The sequence below is a fragment of the Myxine glutinosa genome, chromosome 1, assembly GCF_964187855.1.
Source record: "Myxine glutinosa chromosome 1, kmMyxGlut1.1, whole genome shotgun sequence".
Lineage (NCBI taxonomy): Eukaryota > Metazoa > Chordata > Myxini > Myxiniformes > Myxinidae > Myxine > Myxine glutinosa.
The window spans coordinates 43,546,057-43,566,706 of NC_136261.1; the positions used below are offsets into that span (position 1 = coordinate 43,546,057).

Here is a 20,650-nt window from a genome sequence, read left to right on the forward strand (position 1 = left end):
GCTGTGCTGTTCATTAAACTGGTCATCTCCTAAGTTGAGACTTGGATCCATCTTATTACACCGTTTGATGACAGTCGTCACAAAAACGTCAACAATGATGCCGTCATATATTTCTTCGTTCTTGTTTCATTCAACATTATTATCCGGAAGTAAAGGTTCACGTGTGCAAAAACAAACTCCATTTCATGTGTGCATGGACTTGTCATTCACATATGTAAAATAAATAAATTAACAGACGTGAAATTGCTGAGAGATTATACACCGCCCAAAGGAAAATATTCACCGAGAAAACGAATGAATTCACCGAGTGAATGTCATCGAATTTCACCGAGTTTCAGGAAATTAACAAGAGATATTTCTTTGTTTATATTTTATTAGTGACCAGGAGAAGTACCCAGTGTTGCCGGGCGGGTGGAGGGAGGGAGGGGCACGTACACTTTAAACGTGTGTGTGTGTGTGTGTGTGTGTGTGTGTGTGTGTGTGTGTGTGTGTGTGTGTGTGTGTGTGTGTGTGTGTGTGTGTGTGTGTGTGTGTGTGTGTGTGTGTGTGAATAAAAGAGAGAGATAGAATTGTGAGGAACAGAAATGAAAAAACAAGATGTGTTTGTGTGTATGTGTATATGTGTGTGGGTGCACATGTGTACGTGCATGTGTGTATGTATGTGTGTGTATATGAGTGTGGGTGTACATGTGTATGTGCGTGTGTGTATGTATGTGTGTGTATATGAGTGTGGGTGCACATGTGTACATGCTTGTGTGTATGTATGTATGTATGTGTGTGTATATGAGTGTGGGTGTACATGTGTGTGCATGTGTGTGTGTGTGTATATATGTGTGTATGTGTATATGTGTGTGTGGGTGTGGTTGTGGATGTGCACGCACATGCATTCACATGTTATCAGAAGTAAATACATTGTGTAGATTACATCATTTGTGCAGCTGATAAATTGGCAGGTGTCCATTTTGTGAAACTGAATGTGCAGGTGCAGCATCTCACTCAATATGTCGAAATGTCACACACGTCCTTGCCCGTGGGATTCCCCGGGTGACCCCACCAGTAATATAATAGGAGGCATCTGTTGAGGTTTTGGAAATTATAACCACATCCCTGAACCTCACATTCAAACCCAAGCGAAACACTCACATTGAAACCAAATCCATATCTCCATCCGAACCCTCAAATTAAAACCCCAACCCAACCCGAGCCCGAAACATTCAAACCAATAGTTTGTTAGATTTATCATGGATGTGCCCCTCCAAATATTCCCTGGTTTCGCCAGTAATGAAAAGAAGTGGACTGGTCTTGGCGATCACATTTCTTGTAGGTTTCGTTTGGGAACAATTCTGGACAAGTGTTTGTGCAGGAAGCTGAATATCATTGAGAGGACTTTGGACGAGACCTGGGAGACCCCCCTGATGTTCAATTATATTCTCTCGAATATTATTCTCCAGCACCTGCACAGTCTTTCCATCCACAAAAGGGAGAGAGGATGGGCAATGTTTGAGGAACCCTTGTCCTGGTGGGATCAGCTCGAGTGAAGATTTCTCCCGTTCTGCACAGATTCTATTGTACGACTCATGTACTAGCGACAGTAAGCCAAATACAAGTCTGAGGGTCTTCTGGATGAGCATTTTGATGAATGCCACTGTTCCCTGTGACTGACTTGACCCATAAGGTTGATCATTCTGAGATTGTGTTGCTGGTCCTTGAGGTGATCGTGGTTGGAACTCAGATGTTGGTTTTGTTTGGTTGGCCCCACGAACCAGGGGGTGTGCATCCTGTTTCATAGTCCGGTGGTCAGGGTAGTTTGCCTGTAGAGAAAAGAAAGGAATTAATTTGATGGCACAAGCCTCTGGAAAACTTGCACAACGAATGAGGATTTGAGAATAAAAGAACAATATTGAGCTGATCAAATTTGCATCAAATAATAAAATAACAAATTGTAATGAATGATTCATTGGGAAAGTAAATTTACACATTTTTCAACCTTTCACACGAAGTGGTATTCAATATCCTGGAAGGCGGTGTGAGGATGGAATTTTGAATGATCTTTAGACATTAAAATAAAATAATTAAAAGTAAACATTGTGAAGAGAAAAAATACGATCATTTCCTTCTTCACCACATCTCTATCCATAGATCGACGATAGTTCAAATGGGATGTCGTTCTCACCAGGCCAGAGCGGGATGGATTTGTTCCCGACACAATGCCGCCATCATTAGAGGTTGGCTTCAATCTTGGCTCTTTGATGTGATATTCACTGATGTTTTCCAATTCCCGCACAAAGTCACAGCAGTCTGAGTGATAAAAACAACGTGAGATCAAGCAATGTGATGATTATCTACCATATAAAACACAGTGTGTGTGTGTGTGTGTGTGTGTGTGTGTGTGTGTGTGTGTGTGTGTGTGTGTGTGTGTGCGTCTGTCCCCCAACATCAGGCTAGGTTTTAAAGGCTTTCAGTAGTGCATTAGGAGGGATTCGAGTGCGGGGGTTTAAGGGGGAATCTTTGAACACATACTGTGTGACAACCGGTTAAAAGAGTGAGAGACTCTGATGACCCAAAAAACCCCAAGGACCCAGAAGATCCCAAAGACCCAATGGACCCCAAACACCCAAACTACCCTGTAGAGTGTAGACTGTTAAATACACAAAAGACCACGAAGACCCAGAAGACCCCAAGGACCCAGAAGACCCCAAGGACTCTGAAGATCCAAAATACCCCGAAGACCGAAAAAACCCAGAAGACCCAAAATACCCCAAAAGACCCCAAAATACCTCTGTGTTTGCCTCAAAATCTTGTGTCCAGAACCCATCTCTCTCTGTTCCCACCTTTCCCAGTCGAACCCAACTGCTCCTGGACTTTGTGTCCTTCTCTCCTGACAAGGTGAGTCCCAATTGACTTCCGTTTCCGGTCTTGCTGGCGAGGGTTCGTTTTTTCGCAGCTCCACACGCTCTCCATCGAAATCGAAGTTAAGTAATTGTTCCCATTTTGTATTTTCGTTAAAACTGTATTTATTTTATGGTGTATGTACGTATATTGTCCCGACAAAGATTTTCGGTGCAAATCTTTCATACCTGTATTGAAAATCGTGTTAATTCGTGTCGTCTTGAGGCCATGTACAGTGTACACTGCACAACCTTGAGGCTTTGTTTTTCTCTCAGCGGTCTGTCGTTTGTGATCCAATAACTTTCGTTCTCGGTTTTCCCAGTCTTTCCACCCCAAAGCCTACTTCCTTATGTAAATCTCAACTCAAAAAAAAAAAAAAAAAGACATTACCTTCTCTGTGCTCATTCGTTTATTCATTCTTATTCGTTCGCTCGTTCTTCGACCACGTGTTTCTCCCCCATTTCCCCAGATAGATTGTCAAATTTCAACTCGTTATTTTATCGTCCATGCGATATTGTTTGATTATAGTTTGTTTTGGTTTGAATTTCCTGTAACTCGTAATTAATTAATCATGTTCTGCTCCTCGTGTGTGGCCTTGTAGTTGTACCCCCGTCGGTGTTTTGTTAACTTAAGCGTGTTTTGCTTGGCTCTTGGTTTTTTCCCTTCTACCCCGAACATAATACTCTGTCTAACGTTCTAAATCCCCACCCCCCCCCTCCCCCCCCAAAAAACAAAAAAAACAAAAACATTTATTTTATTTTCTCCACGTGTACTGTTGTCTCATCCTGTATTTTCTGTCCAGGTGTGCCGTTCGCCCCGCCCCCATTATCTCCTTGCCATCCACCGTTTGCCCTGTTCACGTGACTCGTGGTGGTCCCTCTCGGCTCTCCCCCCGTTGGTATTTTTGTGCATATAAGATTGTTCACAGTTCTGTTTAAATATTATTTAAATATGTTTAACCTTTCCCCTTCTGTGTTTTATTCAGTGGTATATTACAACACGCTGTTTTTCTTCCTATTTAAAAGGCTTTTCTCAATTTCCTCTCCAACTCATTCCACTTCAAAAAAAAGAAATTCAATATCTTATACGTCTCCCTCACTACATGGTCTAAATTCACATTCATTCCATCCCTCCTCCATCGTTCTGAATCGGATTGCTAACTTGAAAATCACAACAAACCCAATTTGTTATCAATGTTCGTCTTTCATTAATCATCCACTTTCTAAACTCCCCTCTTGCCCCTCCCATCCAAATCCCCCCCCCCCTTGCACCTACACTCCTAAACTACCCCCTTGCCCCTCCACTCTTAAACTCCCCCCTTGCCCCTCCACTCCTGAACTCCCCCCTTGCCCTTCCCCTCCTAAACTCCCCCTTTGCCCCTCCCCTCCTAATCCCCCCCTTGCCCCTCCACTCCTGATCTCCCCCCTTGCCCTTCCCCTCCTAAACTCCCCCCTTGCCCCTCCCCTCCAAATCCCCCCCCTTGCCCCTACACTCCTAAACTACCCCCTTGCCCCTCCACTTCTAAACTTCCCCCTTGCCCCTTCCCTCCAAAACTCCCCCCTTGCCCCTCCCCTCCTAAACTCCCCCCTCACTCCTCCCCTTCAAAACTCCCCCCCAATCCCTCCCATTCAATTCTCCCCCCATACCATTCCTCTCCAATTCTCCCTCCTCCCCCCTCCTCCTCCAAGCTGCCTCCTCCCCACTTCGTCTCCCTTCTATCTCATACCTCCACCCCCCCCAAACCTTCTACTTTTCTCTGCCCCCCCCCTCAAACAACCCCTCACTGTGCCTCATCCCTTCACCATCAAACCTTTCATCCTCCTCATCCTTCCCTTTCTTGGAACTCTTCTGCAACATCTGACACACTATCAACTGCTCTCCCTACCTCCCCCTCTCATCCTTCATCTTACCCTTCTCCTCCCCTCCCCTGCCCTGTACCCGATGCTCCCCCTCTCTCTTCATTAACGGTATGGACCTCAAACATCCGGGGCCTTCGCTCAAACCTGACTGATCTCTCCATACAGGTTGCTTCTGACAATCCAGACTTGATCTGCTTAACAGAGACTTTCCTCCTTCAAGATGTCTCTGATTCCTTAATATCTCTTCCTGGTTACTCCCTCCTCCGGTATGATAGACCTGAGCCTCGGCCTGGTGGTGGGGTGGCTATCTTTGTCAAAAACTCTCTTCCTCACTCTCCTTGCACTGCCCTCTCTCCTCCTCACCCCCAGGAGTAACTCTGGCTACGGCTTCCTCTCCGCTCCCACCTTTTGTTCATATGTGTTCTGTACCGTCCCCCAAACAGTGATGACTCCATCTACATTTCACTGTCTGACAACATGGACCAACTTCTATCCACTCATCCCAACTCTCTCTTCCTCATATGTGGTGACTTCAACTGTCATCATGCCACCTGGTTGGGTGTGGGTTCCTCTCTCACCAGTGATGGCACCTCAGCAAAGGACTTCTGTGACTCACTGGGATTGACACAATCTGTCAATTTCCTGACCCGGATCTCAGCCAATGGAGTATCTTCTCTTCTAGACTTGGTTATGACAAACTTCCCTGCTAATGTCTGCTGCTCTTCTTCTGCTCCAATCGGTTCTTCTGATCATGTGCTTGTCAAAGTGGACATCTCTCTGGCCATTCTCAGAGAGCCTCCTCAGCGTCGACGAGTCTGGCATTTCACTCAGGCCGACTGGGACGGTCTTCAAGCAGCCATCAATCGTCTGGATTGGTCTCCCATCTCCACTGCCTCTGACATCAATTCTTCCTGGGAATTCTTCCAAAGCAAACTGATCTCTCTCATGCACAGATTTATCCCATCTCGCCTTCAATTGTCTTACCCTTCCTCCCGTCCATGGTACACTGAATCTTGTGGTGAGGCAGTTGCCCTGAAACAACTTGCCTTTGCCTCTTGGAAGGCTAATCCAACTGAAGGCAATCTCAGTTCCTTCCACCAAGCTCGGAACAAGTGTGTGTCTACCCTCAGGAGTGCCAGGAAGCACTATCTCTCCTCACTCAAGAATGAACTCTCAAACCTGTCTCCTTCCTCCAAATCCTGGTGGCGTCTGGTCAAATCCGTTTCTGGTGTTTGTTCCCCCTCCATCCCCTCCCTTACCTCAAATGGCCACACAGTTGACATCGCACGTGACAAAGCCGAATGCCTCAACTCTGTGTTCGCCTCAAAATCCTTAGTCCCAAACCCATCTCTCTCTGTTCCCACCTTTCCCAGTCAAACCCAACTGCTCCTGGACTCTGTGTCCTTCTCTCCTGACAAGGTGGAGGAGTTTTTGTCAAACCTCGACCCTGATTCTGCAACTGGACCAGACGGCATCAGCCCACGGGTCCTAAAATCCTGCTCTGCCGCTCTATCTCACCCTCTCTCTGTTCTTTTCACCCTATCTTTTGCTCAAGGTCATCTGCCAGCATCCTGGAAATCAGCTAACATTACCGCTTTACACAAAAAAGGTGCAAAAACAGATCCTTGCAACTACAGACCAATCAGCCTGCTCCCAATTATCAGCAAAGTCATGGAATCCATCATTGCTTCGGATATGAAATCTTTCCTCTTCTCCAATGGCTTGATCTCTGATCATCAATTTGGTTTCAGACCAGGTCACTCTACTCTGGACATGCTGCTTCTGCTGTCTCAACAATGGATGGAGGTCCTCAATGCCAAACAGGAAATCAGAGCTGTCTCCCTTGACATATCACGGGCCTTTGATACGGTCTGGCACCCAGCTCTGCTCACCAAACTCTCCTCCTATGGTATCCATGGAAATCTCCATGCATGGCTTGCGGACTTACTCTCTGGTCGTAGTCAACGTGTGGCCCTGAATGGATTTCTCTAATCTCCCCTTCCTGTTCAGGCTGGAGTTCCCTAAGGAAGTGTGCTGGGCCCTGTGCTTTTTCTGGTCTTTATCAATGATCTCTCCGACTCTCTGGAAAATCCTCTCTATCTTTTTGCTGATGACTCCACTCTCTGCCACTCCATTCCTCATCCCTCAGATCGGCAGTCTGCAGCCACCTCCCTCTCTGCAGACCTGGACAAAATTACAGACTGGTCAAACAAGTAGAACATGTCTTTCAATCCTGATAAATCTCACACTCTTACTATGTCTGTCCGAAAAGACGGACTGGACAACCCTCCCATCTACTTTCTCAACAATCTTCTCCTAGAAGTTCTGTCGCTCAAGGTTTTGGGTCTCACTATCTGCCATGATCTTTCCTGGGAAAACCACATTTCCAAGCTGGCCTCCAAAGCCAGACGCCGACTGGGCATCCTCCGTCGTGCGAAGTCCTTCCTTGGCACACCTGAGCTCCTCACCACATACAAGGCTTTCATCCGCAGCTCAATGGATTACTATTCTCCCCTCTGGGCCGGTGCTCCTGCCTCACACCTAGCTCGGCTTCACGCTGTTGAAACCAAAGCTTTCAGAATCATTGGAATCTCCCGCGATGAAGCTAACTCTGAGGGCCTTTCACTCACTCACCGCAGGCAGGTTGGTGGCCTTTCTGTCTTCTACAGACTCCTCTCCGGCCTTGCTCCCCCAGCTCTCTCTGTGCTCTGTCCCCCAAATATTTCTACAGGTCGCACAAGAACTCCCAGCAACCCTCTTATGGTTAAACTGCCAAAATCTAAGCTCTCTGCTCACCTTCACTCTTTCAATCCTCTTTTCTCCCGCCTCTGTAACAAACTCCCCCACTCCCTTCAATCCCACTCCTCCCACCAGGTCTTTAAAACAGCTGTTCACCATCATCTCTTATCTTCCCCCATCCAAAACCTTTGTTTTCTACCCCTGTTAATTCACCCCAGATCCACTTTTTTTGAAATTCCAACTTCTTTCCTGGAAGTCCTTGCAGAGTCCCATATGTTATATACCTCTCCCAAATCCTCCAAAGCCCTCTCCCTCCCACAAATCTCTCGATGTCCCTGCTCTCAAATGTTGTGTTTGTGTCCTTCCGCCTCTGTCCCCATCCTGTCTACCGCACCCCTTATTATATGTTTTTTATGTGTCGATTTGACTTTCTGTGTGATTAATATTAGCTTTTTCACGAGCCTCGATCTTGTATTAAAAAAAAAAAAAGACACGAGATTCTGAAGACCCAATGGGCCCCAAACACCCAAAATACCCTGAAGATCCCGAAGACACTGAAGACTGTTAAATACCCAAAATACTCCAAAGAACCAAAATACTCCAAAAGGCCCCAAGATCCTTAGAGATCTAAAAGACCACAAAGACTCTAAAGGCCCTGAAAACCCATTAACACCCCAAAGGCCAAAAATGCCCCTAAGACACTTAAATACCCCGAAGATGCAAAAAAAACCCTGAAGACTGTTAAACACCCAAAATACCCCAAAGACCCAAAATACCCCAATGACCCTTAAATACCCTGAAGACCCAAAATACGCCAAAGACCCTTAAAAACCCTGAAGACCCCAAGGACCCAAAATGACCCAGAGGACTTAAAAGACCGACAAGTCCCTGAAAACCCAAAATACTGCCAAGACACCAAGACCCTTAAAGATCCAAAAAACCCCAAAAGACAAAAAAATCCACAAAGACCCATAAAGACCCCGAACACCCAAAAAACCCCAATACCCTGAAAGACCCAAAAGACCACAAATACCCTGATCCCTGAAGACTCAAAATTTTGGGTGGTGCAACAGACTGCTGCCTCTATGACTTCCAAAAATAATAATTATAATCCTGGTTATGTGCATGAATTAAAAACATGTCGACTGCTTATTTGCATAAATAATACTGTATATCGTGGTTATGTAGCTCAAATAATTACAATTGCAATGGACCATAGGTTTACACCAGAGGCCTAAAACCTAAGGCGTATACACAGTCACCTTCACAAGGCCCATGACGTTTCTCAGCTCCAAGCTTTAGATATTTGATGATCCTTTTAACAGTCGTTTAGGTTGTTTTACACTGTTTGTCATTTCAACCATCCAAATCCTTGATCTTTTCTACCCCCGGTAATTCACTCCAGATCCACTTTTTTGAAATGCCGACTTCTTTCCTGGAAGTCGTAGCAGTGTCCATGTGTTTTTGTAAATCTCTCCCACCATCCCCACTTCCCATGCCTCCTCCCCCCAAGCCCTCTCCCTCCAACAGATCTCCCGATGTCCATGCTCTCCATCTTGTCTCCCACTCCCTCTATCATATGTTTTATGTTTTATGTGTCAGTTTGTCTTTTTGTGATCAATGTTAGCCACTTGTGTGGACCCCAAAGTGTGGACAAATTATGGGGTATTGAGTGGAGATTGATGAGGGAAAAAAATGAATTTAAACGATTTCAGCATCAGGCTGCAACATAACAAAATGTGAAAAAAGTGAAGGGGTCTGAATACTTTCTGAATGCACTGTATAGTGTACATACATATATACATACATACAAACACTCGCTCCATTATATATAAGATTACCAGAAAGATTTGTGAACCAAATATAAGGTAATAAAAGGGTTTTCACTTACCGCAGTCCTGCATGGCACGTCTGTAATGCCAACTCTGCACGGCATGCAAAATCTGCAACACAAATACAACAACATCCATGAAACGCTTCAATACAGCGAGCCTCTTTTCACTTGACTTTGTCTAAGTCCGCATACGTCGTGAACAATGTAGCACGACACATTCCACAATAACGTGTATTGCTCTACCTGAGTCCAGAACGGCAGTTTGGGTAGATTTACCATTTCTATTGAATTGTGAATTTTTGAACAGGTAACCATCAAAACCATACCTGAGTGATGTTGCTGCAGATTACACACACTGCAGTGAAGATGATGCAGGTCTCGACGGTGTTGATATTTACAACATTTCCATTGCTGCAACTTTGGCTGATAATTGGCCTCGTTATTGCTGTGAACAAAAGCACAGAGCACGGGAAGGCCTGGATTTGAATTTGCTTCACCTTTTGGGATAACACTGAATGTTCCTACAAGAGGTTTCCTGAAAATCTGATACAATTGGCTGACGTCACATAAACCAGAAATGTATGAAAGATAACACCTGTGATCGATAATTATTTCATCTTTGTTCCCTCACCTGTGAGTACAGCACTCCAGAGATGATGTTTTCAATTGCTCGCATATCATAATAAGGAACAAAAGGTGTGTAGGTGTGTCGGTGTAATTTCATCGATTTCTTGCACGAGACAAAATCAAGACTCTCTATTCACCTTCAGTCTTTCATTCCTCTTTTCTCCCGCCTCTGGAACAAACTCCCTCACTCCCTTCAATCCCTCTCATCCCTCAAGGTCGATAAAACAGCTGTTCGCCACCATCTCTTATCTTCCCCCATCCAAAACCTTGATCTTTTCTACTCCCGTTAATTCACCCCAGATCCACGTTTTTGAAATACCGAGTTCTTCCCTGGAAGTCCTCGCAGTGTCCTTGTGTTTTATACTTCTCCCACCCCCCCCCCCCCCCCTTTCCCACGCCTCCTCCCCCCAAGCCCTTTCCCTCCCACAGATCTCCTGATGTCCCTGCTTTCAAATGTTGTTCTTGTGTGCTTCCCCCTCTCTCCACCTCTTGTCTACCGTTCCCCTTATTATATGTTTTACGTGTCCGTTTGTATTTTTGTGTGATTACTGTTGGCTCTTTCACGAGCCTCGATCTTGTATACAAAAAATAATCTATCTATAATTCCACTAATCTCTGTGTGTATGTTTGTTTGTATGTTTGTATGTTTGTATGTTTGTCTGTGACCGCTGTTTCTCGACAACTACCGGTCCGATATACTTGAAACTTGCCAGGTATATTGCTGGGGACCCGAGGATGTGCCTTTTCAAGGTTTCATATTAATCGGAGAAGTAGTTACCGAGCTATGTCCAAAAAACGATTCAACCAATCAGAGAGCAGCGAGCTATCACGTGTGCCGAACGTGGCGAACAGACTCTGCCTCGGATGGCACATTTGAGAGCGTATTCATTTATTTCACGTTTGCAAACTATGTTGGCGCTATGTTGGCGTTAAACTATGTTTTAAAACTAATAAAAACTAATTTGCGATTCATCGTAACTGCGATATACGACCTTCCGGAGCTCCCGTGAGAGCGTGCGCCATTACGGATAGTAATTCAATTAAAAACATAAAAACATTGTCCCAATTCAGTCAGAGCGAAGGGCGTTGTTTTAAGCGAAGAGCGTTTTATTTTTCCCCTTAAATTCAGTCGCCGGACGGTGAAAGCTTTTTTTGGGGGGCAGCTACTGGCAGCCACGTACGGCCAATCACAGGACACGTTGTTGTGTCGACGTGCCGTGTTGTTTTCCCTCGCGGTTTGGAATGTTTTTCCTTTTCATTTTTTTTCTCTTCCTTACGGAAGTACGGGCATTTCCTTAAATTTGCGATTCTTTCGCTTTCCTGCGCGTTTGGGCACGCTATGGCGATTTCTTTACCAAACTCCGCAAGCCGTTCGCTTTGGACCAAACCATTTCATGTAAATAGAGGGGGGGGATTGTCACCGTACTCGCAAGCCGTTCGCTTTGGACCAAACCATTTCATGTAAATAGAGGGGGGGGATTGTCACCGTACTCGCAAGCCGTTCGCTTTGGACCAAACCATTTCATGTAAATAGAGGGGGGGGGGGGATATAATTTTAGATATAGATATAGTACGGGCATGCCCTAGTAATAATAATTCACACCTCCCAATGCTTCTGCAATGTGTAAATATACCCTGAACAAAATTACATTGTACTGCCTTTCCAATCAGTTGTTTCCTTGTACAAACTTCCCACACCGACACGCCCTGAGTACCTACTGACAGTAAGACGTCACGAGTTGGCGTCCGCCGGTTAGACGGCGGTAAAGATGACGACCACAAGGTTAAAATCTATCTGGAGTGGAAGTATTGCGTTCACTACGTGTCCCCTCCGATCGAAATGAACGCGTTCCAAAAAAGCAAACACCGTCCCAGTGCAACTCCACATCATCGGTGGTCACTCCAGTGGTTCCACGGCCATTCGTTTGGGACCCCAAAGATTTATGGACTTTCACCGAACTCCTCTCTTTAAAATTGCTATTCAATCGAACCGCATTGTTTTGGAATCAAATATCATGAAAACAATGGTGAAATTATTGAGAACATCACAGCACGTTTCACACATGGCAAAGACGATGATAAACATGTGTTCGGAAGGTTGGTTCAAGATAACCGATAAATTAATAAAACATATGTCACCCACAGGGTGAACCGTATCTTGCCAAAATGTGAAAATTCCGTTTTTTCGTCATGACGTCATCAAATGACGTCATATCGTCAAACTGTTTACAGATCTGGGAAGCACTCATCAAGGGCATTCATATGAGGTATTACTCGATATGGTACCTACGATTTCAAAATTTGACCTTGGGGTCAATAATTTTCGACCTCCAGCGCTAACCATGAAGGTCAAGGCCGATCGCCACCAAAAACTAATCAGCTGAGCACCGGACCATATACTAGATTCCCATGAAGTTTGGAGACGATCCGATCAAAGTTACTCAAAAAACTACGATTTCAAAATTTGACCTTGGGGTCAATAATTTTCGACCTCCAGCGCTAACCATGAAGGTCAAGGCCGATCGCCACCAAAAACTAATCAGCTGAGCGCCGGACCATATACTAGATTCCCATGAAGTTTGGAGACGATCCGATCAAAGTTACTCAAAAAATAAGGGTTTCGTTGACCTCCATGATTGACCGCAAAGTGACCTTGACCTTTGACCTTGACCTTCAAAATTTTGTGTGCTGAAGGGTATCTCTATAGGACTCTGATATGCGAAGTTACAGGAGTTTCCAATAATAACTGTGGTCTACAGAGTGATCTAAACGTGAAAAAAAAATGATTAACCACAAACAAAAAAACAAAAAAACAAACAAACATACAAGCTGACTAATACATCTTGCAAAAACTTCGTTTTGGCAAGATAATAAGGTATTTTATTCCTGATACGTGAAGTATCCTGCAGTCCAAGTCGACAGAAAATTTGGAACATGGATGCATTTTCCATCCAATCATCATGTAACTTTGTATGAACCTAGCTTTTACCATTGCACGCATTTCTTATTGGGATGGCTTATAGGGCCATAAAGTAGGAGTAAAAGAGATTCCCCTTAGTGTTGGGAAAGGAGATGCACAGAGCACACTTGCACGAGTGCAAACACAAGTACACTTGCCACTAGAGATGGAAAAAGGCAAATTTTCCGAGCCCAAAGCCGAAAAAAATGGGGAAAATGCAGGAAGCCCGAAACAATTCCACAATTTTGTCGGAATTCCCAGGAAACTATTTACTGGGAAGAATCACTAGCTTGGGCTCTATTCATTTGAAAGCACGTAATCCTCATGCAACATAACACACGTGTCATTCAAAATCTCGTGTTTCACATGCAACACATAACAAGTGTTATTTAAAATCACGTGTTCCACATACAGCAAAATAGCAAGCGTCATTTAAAAGCACGTGTTCCACATGCAACATATAACTAGAAAGAGCAATCAGAGATTGCAGACCCTCGCCAGGACGAGTTTTCAGTGGTTTTTAAGGTTTTTGTGTTAAAAAAACAAATATGGCGCCTGAAGCACGTGACCGATAACGTCATCATTATTTTTTCTACACCAATTTATCCCGAGATGATGCTCAATAAATTTCATCTTGATCGGATGAAGTTTTGTACCTGTCGAATTAAGAAGTCATAATGGAGGCATCCATGACACATATGTTATTCCACATGGACAGTTCTTTACAATGAGCCATGTCTCAATTTTTTCTATGCAACGCTTTCGGAGATATGGAGATGCAACGTTTTTCGGTTTTTCCAAGATGGCGCCTGTACCACGTGACCTAAAACGTCATAATTATCATTAAAAATATTCTACAGGTGGAGTAGCACATATGGTGAAAATTTGCTTTCAATCGGACCAAAGGTTGCTGATAAAAGCATATTTATTCTGTGCGGACCAACAAACAAACACAGACAAACAAACAGACAGACAGACAGACAAACAGATGAAAAATTACTCATAGAGCGACACTTGGCAAAACAGAACAAAGTAGAATGGCACTCAGTAGAGCATCCTTTTGACCTCAAAAATAATTAGTGGTTGAATTCAGTTCGCTGATATGCAAATCGTCTTAAAAGTTTAAGTTAATTGAATGAAAATTGACAATTTTAGACATTCGACTTTTTGGCTATTTTGGCTAATTTGGCCCATGTTGACCTCGAAAATAGTTGGTGGTTGAATCCAATTAGCTGATATGAAAATCATATTCAAATTTCAAGTAAATCTGATGAAAATTGACAATTTTAGAAATTCGACCTTTTGGCTATTTTGGCTAATTTGGCCGATGTTGACCTCGAAAATAGTTGGTGGTTGAATCCAATTAGCTGATATGAAAATCCTATTCAAATTTCAAGTAAATCTGATGAAAATTGACAATTTTAGACATTCGACTTTTTGGCTATTTTGGCTAATTTGGCCGATGTTGACCTCGAAAATAGTTGGTGGTTGAATCCAATTAGCTGATATGAAAATCATATTCAAATTTCAAGTAAATCTGATGAAAATTGACAATTTTAGACATTCGACTTTTTGGCTATTTTGGCTAATTTGGCCCATGTTGACCTCGAAAATAGTTGGTGGTTGAATCCAATTAGCTGATATGAAAATCCTATTCAAATTTCAAGTAAATCTGATGAAAATTGACAATTTTAGACATTCGACCTTTTGGATATTTTGGCTAATTTGGCAGATGTTGACCTCGAAAATAGTTGGTGGTTGAATCCAATTAGCTGATATGAAAATCATATTCAAATTTCAAGTAAATCTGATGAAAATTGACAATTTTAGACATTCGACTTTTTGGCTATTTTGGCTAATTTGGCCCATGTTGACCTCGAAAATAGTTGGTGGTTGAATCCAATTAGCTGATATGAAAATCCTATTCAAATTTCAAGTAAATCTGATGAAAATTGAGGATTTTAGACATTTGAAAAAAAGTAGTTGACCTATGGCCTATGTTGACCTTTTGGCCTTTGCTGATCTCAAAAATAGTTGGTGGTTGAATTCATTTCGGTTATATGAAAATCCAATTCAAATTTCAAGTCAATCCGATGAAAATTGAGGATTTTAGAAATATGAAATGGTTGTTGACCTTTGGCCGATGTTGACCTTTTGGCCTATGCTGATCTTCCTTCCACATGCAACATATAACAAGTGTCATTTAAAATCACGTGTTCCACATGCAACATATAACAAGTGTCATTAAAATCACGTGTTCCAAATGCAACATATAAAAAGTGTCATTTAAAATCACGTGTTCCACATGCAACATATAAAAAGTGTCATTTAAAATCACGTGTTCCACATGCAACATATAAAAAGTGTCATTTAAAATCACGTGTTCCACATGCAACATATAACAAGTGTCATTAAAATCACGTGTTCCACATGCAACATATAAAAAGTGTCATTTAAAATCACGTGTTCCACATGCAACATATAAAAAGTGTCATTTAAAATCACGTGCTCCACATGCAACACATAAAAAGTGTCATTTAAAATCACGTGCTCCAAATGCAACACATAAAAAGTGTCATTTAAAATCACGTGTTCCAAATGCAACATATAAAAAGTGTCATTTAAAATCACGTGTTCCACATGCAACATATAACAAGTGTCATTTAAAATCACGTGTTCCACATGCAACATATAAAAAGTGTCATTTAAAATCACGTGTTCCACATGCAACATATAAAAAGTGTCATTTAAAATCACGTGTTCCACATGCAACATATAACAAGTGTCATTTAAAATCACGTGTTCCACATGCAACACATAAAAAGTGTCATTTAAAATCACGTGTTCCACATGCAACATATAAAAAGTGTCATTTAAAATCACGTGTTCCACATGCAACATATAAAAAGTGTCATTTAAAATCACGTGTTCCACATGCAACATATAACAAGTGTCATTTAAAATCACGTGTTCCACATGCAACACATAAAAAGTGTCATTTAAAATCACGTGTTCCACATGCAACATATAACAAGTGTCATTTTAAATCTCATGTTCATTACGTGTTCTTGTTTCCGGACAGCGTCCTATCTCTAATCTGATTGGTTGCCTGGCATCGCAGCAGGTCCGAAGGATTTCCTTAACTCTAGGATTTCCTAAAAGATGTTTATGCAACAGAACTTAAGGAAATGCTTCGCTAAGGGAAACCTGAAGGTAAATCTTTCCTTAACCCATTTTCTTAACCTAAGGGAGTATCCTCCTCCCAGGTGGACTGCCTACGAAGGCGAAAGGGCTCCACGTACCCTGGGATTGGATTGGTGAATGTCACAGCAAGACCTCACAATGGAGGGCCATACACACGACACCTCTATGGTACCAACGACAACCCAAAGAAGGATCATGATGACCTCTCCTACAATATTTAATACCCAGGTGACTTCTGAAAGCTTGCTTCTAATTGGTGGAGAAGAGCCGATGACAGGGACAGGGGGGAGGACGTGTTTTTTTTAAGGAAGAACACAAGGATATTCGTATATGCAACCATCAACTTTAGGATTTCCTGAAGGGAAAAGTCAGGGTAAAAGTTAAGGAAACCCTCAAATTTGTGCTCAAGGTTGCTTTATGCAACCAGGCCATTATCCTCAACTTTGTGTTGTCCTGGACTTTCGGTGGAGTCCGTTTTCATCTCACTCGCACAAGGACCTCAGTCGCTTTTCCACCACATGGTAGAGGATGGTTGTGGAGGCCCATTACGAGATGAATGACGAACGAACATGCGATGAGCAGGCTGATGTATCTCTGTTTCAATCTTTGAGAAAGATTGATTTACCCAAGGAATCCCAATGGAGAATGATTCCCATTTCTGGGATGTTGTCACTCGATAAAATAGCTGCATACTAATAATATGCAGAAAGAACAACATAGGTGAACAAGAACAATACAAGGTACTTACCTTCGTGGAAGCTGGAGAACCAGTAACCATGACGGACCTGAAACAAAACACAAAAAAACACGTCACGTGGTGGAAAGTTTTCAATCATGGATCCGAAGGTGGAAGTTTTAAGGACAAGTTCGAGTTTAAAATAATTAATCCGATTTAAATAACCTGAGTTAGTTCTTCTTAACATCTGATTAAGATTTAGGGAATCCACTCAAAGAACAGGATCAAGCCAAGTAAATGTAACCACGTTTCCATGGAGACAATTCCACGCAATTTCAAAACTAATCGATTTATCTTCAGATTCATCGCAACTCCGTTGATGGGGAATGTCATCATACCTGAGCAGGACGAAAGGTGTTTGGGAGGAGGTTAAATACGCTTTCCCAAAAGTAATCGGCATATCCTTGTTTCTGTGTGATAGACACCAAGACAGTAAATACACAGTGTTAGACAAAGTGGAGGATTCGCAGACATTTCTGGACATTTCGAACGTCTCAGTCTTTTCATATCCCGAGTTGCCCTGAGGGCATTAGCATGGAAATAGTGACGTCACTGCAATCACGGAGCGAATTGCAGACCCAAGGTACCGGCACACAATGACGTACCCTTCTCGAAAGATACAGAACAGGATGTTGAACACGAACAAGTTACATACGTGCTCTTCCAAGAGCGGGATTGATCCGACATGGGAAGCACCAGGTCGGGAATTCTCATTTCCTCAAACACACGGAGTGGGCAGGTCCTTGTGTGCCGGTACCTGTCCAAATTACAAACGTATTCCCCGACTCGAAGTTTCCGACGACAAAGTAATTATTAAACAATCAATTCCATGTTGTTGGAATTCAAAGTAAATCAGTTGGAAGTATCTTGGAAGTAAAATAAAGTGGGAAGTAAATCAAACAAAAACTCACGTGTTGAGGAGAGATCCAATTGATGTAAAAAATAATGACATTGATTATGAGTACGGAAGTCACGAAAAAACGTCCGTTCTCCATCGTGGATTCAAACAAATGACAGTTTGACGGGAGGAACCCTCGTACAATAAGGCGTTGTCCGTCTGTGACATCACAATGCCACTGTGTATGATTATTTTTTAATCGCGCCTTTTCCCTGTGGATACAAGAGTATAATCAAATTACACACAGGTAGGTATTCATCTCATCATATTACACGCAGGTTTAATAAAAAGATTAATCAAAATACCTTCCAATCTCCCGGATGACGTGAAAGGGTTTATCTCAATCCCAGGAGAAAGATTGGTCACCATGGAACCCGCGCCCGTTAGGAAGCGCAGTTGAAACAAGATGGCGGGTTTCGGCGTTTCCTCAGAATATCGATCCTCTCCCCGCGTACGGCTCATTGGCCTGAGGACATTTCGCCGATCGATGAGCGACTCGGATTACTTTTACAGATCGATTTCTCAGTTTGTAGATTTAAAAACGGGAACCATACACCATGATGTGTTCCGTTAGCAAGCATCTTGCTATTGCTCACGAAACCGCTTGCTTCATCCAAGCGCTAAAGCAAGCACTCCAACGGAACGGAGCGCCGGCACCGCTTAACAATAAGGCGGTCTCCATATAAACAACGCTGGCGTGGGACTCGAACAAATGCTGTCCAGGCCGTCGTTTTCAGTTTAACTCGATTCTATAATTTAACAATTTCCCCAAGCTAATTTATTGTTACTTTGGGGAAATTTGTTCCTTGTGCCCACGAATTACGAGGAAGAGGGAAAGGAAAGATTTTTCAACAGGGAATCAGAGGGAGGAATGCCCTGCCAAGCTTATTTATATACCTACCTACGTCTGTGCTTTTCGGGGAGGTGGTTTCCTTGTTTTGAGATCTTGAAGAATTTTGATGGAAAGTAGCTTGAAGATAAAAGTATGAAATGCACGTTTCAATAATATTATGAATCTTTTCCCGCTGTTCAACGGAAGACTTTCCCCTCTAATCCACGTGCGTGTTTTTCTAATCCACGTGGGGTTTTTTTCTCATCCACATGGGACTTTATTTTCTCATCCACATGGGATTTATTTTACTAATCCATGTAGGACTTTTTCTAATCCATGTGGGTTTTTTAAAATCCACGTGGGATATTTTTTCTAATCCATGTGGGATTTTTTTCTAATCCACGTGGGTTTTTTTCTAATCCACATGGGACTTTTTATCTAATCCACATGGGATTTATTTTACTAATCCATGTCGGACTTTTTCTAATCCATGTGGGTTTTTTTTAATCCACGTGGGATATTTTTTCTAATCCATGTGGGATTTTTTTCCTAATCCACGTGGGATGTTTTTTGTAATCCACATGGGATTATTTTCTAATCCACGTGGAAAAAAATTCGAATCCACATAGAACATTTTTTGTAATCCACATGGGTTTTTTTTCTAATTCACGTGGGTTTTTTATAATTAACGTGGGATTTTTTTTTGTAATCCATGTGGGATTTTTTCTAATCCATGTGGGATTCTTTTCTAATTCACGTGGGATGTTTTTTTCTAATCCACAGGGGATTTCTTCTAATACACGTGGGATTAATTTTTCTAATCCATGTGGGGTTTTTTGAAATTCACGTGGGATGTTATTCTCATCCGTGTGGAATTTCTTTCTAATCTACGTGGGATTTATTTTTCTGATTCCATGTGTTACTTTTTTCCTAAACCACATGGGATTTATTTTACTAATCCATGTGAGATTTTTTTTCTAATTCACGTGGGATTTATTTTTCGAATCCACATGGGATTTATTTTTCTAATCCACATGGGATTTCTTTCTAATCCATGTGCGACTTTTTTTCTAATTCACGTGGAATTTATTTTTCTTATCCACGTGGGATTTCTTTTCCAAACCATGTGGGACCTTTTCCTAATCCACGTCGGGATTTATTTTTCTAATCCATGTGGGTTTTTTTGTAATTCACGTAGGATGTTTTTTTTCTCATCCATGTGGGATTTTTTTCTAATCCAGGTGGGATTTATTTTTCCATTCTATGTGTTACTTTTTTCCTAAACCACATGGGATTTATTTTACTCATCCATGTGGGATTTTTTTCTAATTCACGTGGGATTTATTTTTCTAATCCACATGGTATTTATTTTTCCAATCCATGTGGGATTTATTTTCCAATCCATATGGGATTTCTTTTACTAATCCATGTAGGACTTTTTCTAATCCATGTGGGGTTTCCTTTTCTAATCCACGTGAAAAATAATTTCTAATCCACGTGAAAAAAAATTCTAATTCATGTGGGATTTTCTTTTTTCTAATCCACTGACCAAGATGAAGATATCTGAAAAAGGGAGATACAATTTTAAAAAGGAAGATTTTGCACCCTCTTACTTTGGTACTGAGGTGGTTTACGAATGGGGAGCCTTTTGATTATGACTGGTAAATCTCGAGTGTTATTGCAGAAGGCCGTCAGACATGAGGTGTAACGAGTTCTGGGATATTAGGGGGGGGGGGGAGGGGGGGCAATAAGGTCTAAAGGGTCCTTAGTGGCTTTTGCGTTATTAAGGGTCTTATTGTTATTAAAATTCTAAAAGGTGTAAAGGGTCATCAGTGTCTATCTATAGCACAAATTTTTAACCGCTGGTCCGGGGACTGCTGCCTGTTCATGGAAGGAAAGCTACCGGTCCATGGAGTAATCCCAACAACAACAACAACAACAACATGCATTTTAAAGGCCATTTTCCCTGCTAGAGCGGGGGTTAGCCTTGCGGTCCCCATGACAATCTTCTCCATTTTGCCCTATTTCCTGCATCTCTCCTTGTTAACCCCCTTGCCCGCATTTCTTCTTCCA

At 42.4% G+C, this 20,650-nt stretch overlaps 1 protein-coding gene across 1 annotated transcript; it reads right to left on the bottom strand.

The window, feature by feature from the left end:
- Positions 1–1,214: 1,214 nt before the first annotated feature.
- LOC137419072 (uncharacterized) lies at positions 1,215–17,951 on the bottom strand. Its single transcript, XM_078770282.1, has 7 exons — positions 17,759–17,951; positions 17,186–17,257; positions 16,860–16,896; positions 9,648–9,766; positions 9,379–9,430; positions 2,174–2,298; positions 1,215–1,811 (listed from the first exon to the last, which is right to left on the bottom strand). Exons 1-7 carry the CDS (start codon positions 17,840–17,842, stop codon positions 1,215–1,217), a joined length of 1,086 nt encoding a protein of 361 aa, XP_078626408.1. The 5' UTR covers positions 17,843–17,951.
- Between the last annotated feature and the right edge of the window lie 2,699 nt (positions 17,952–20,650).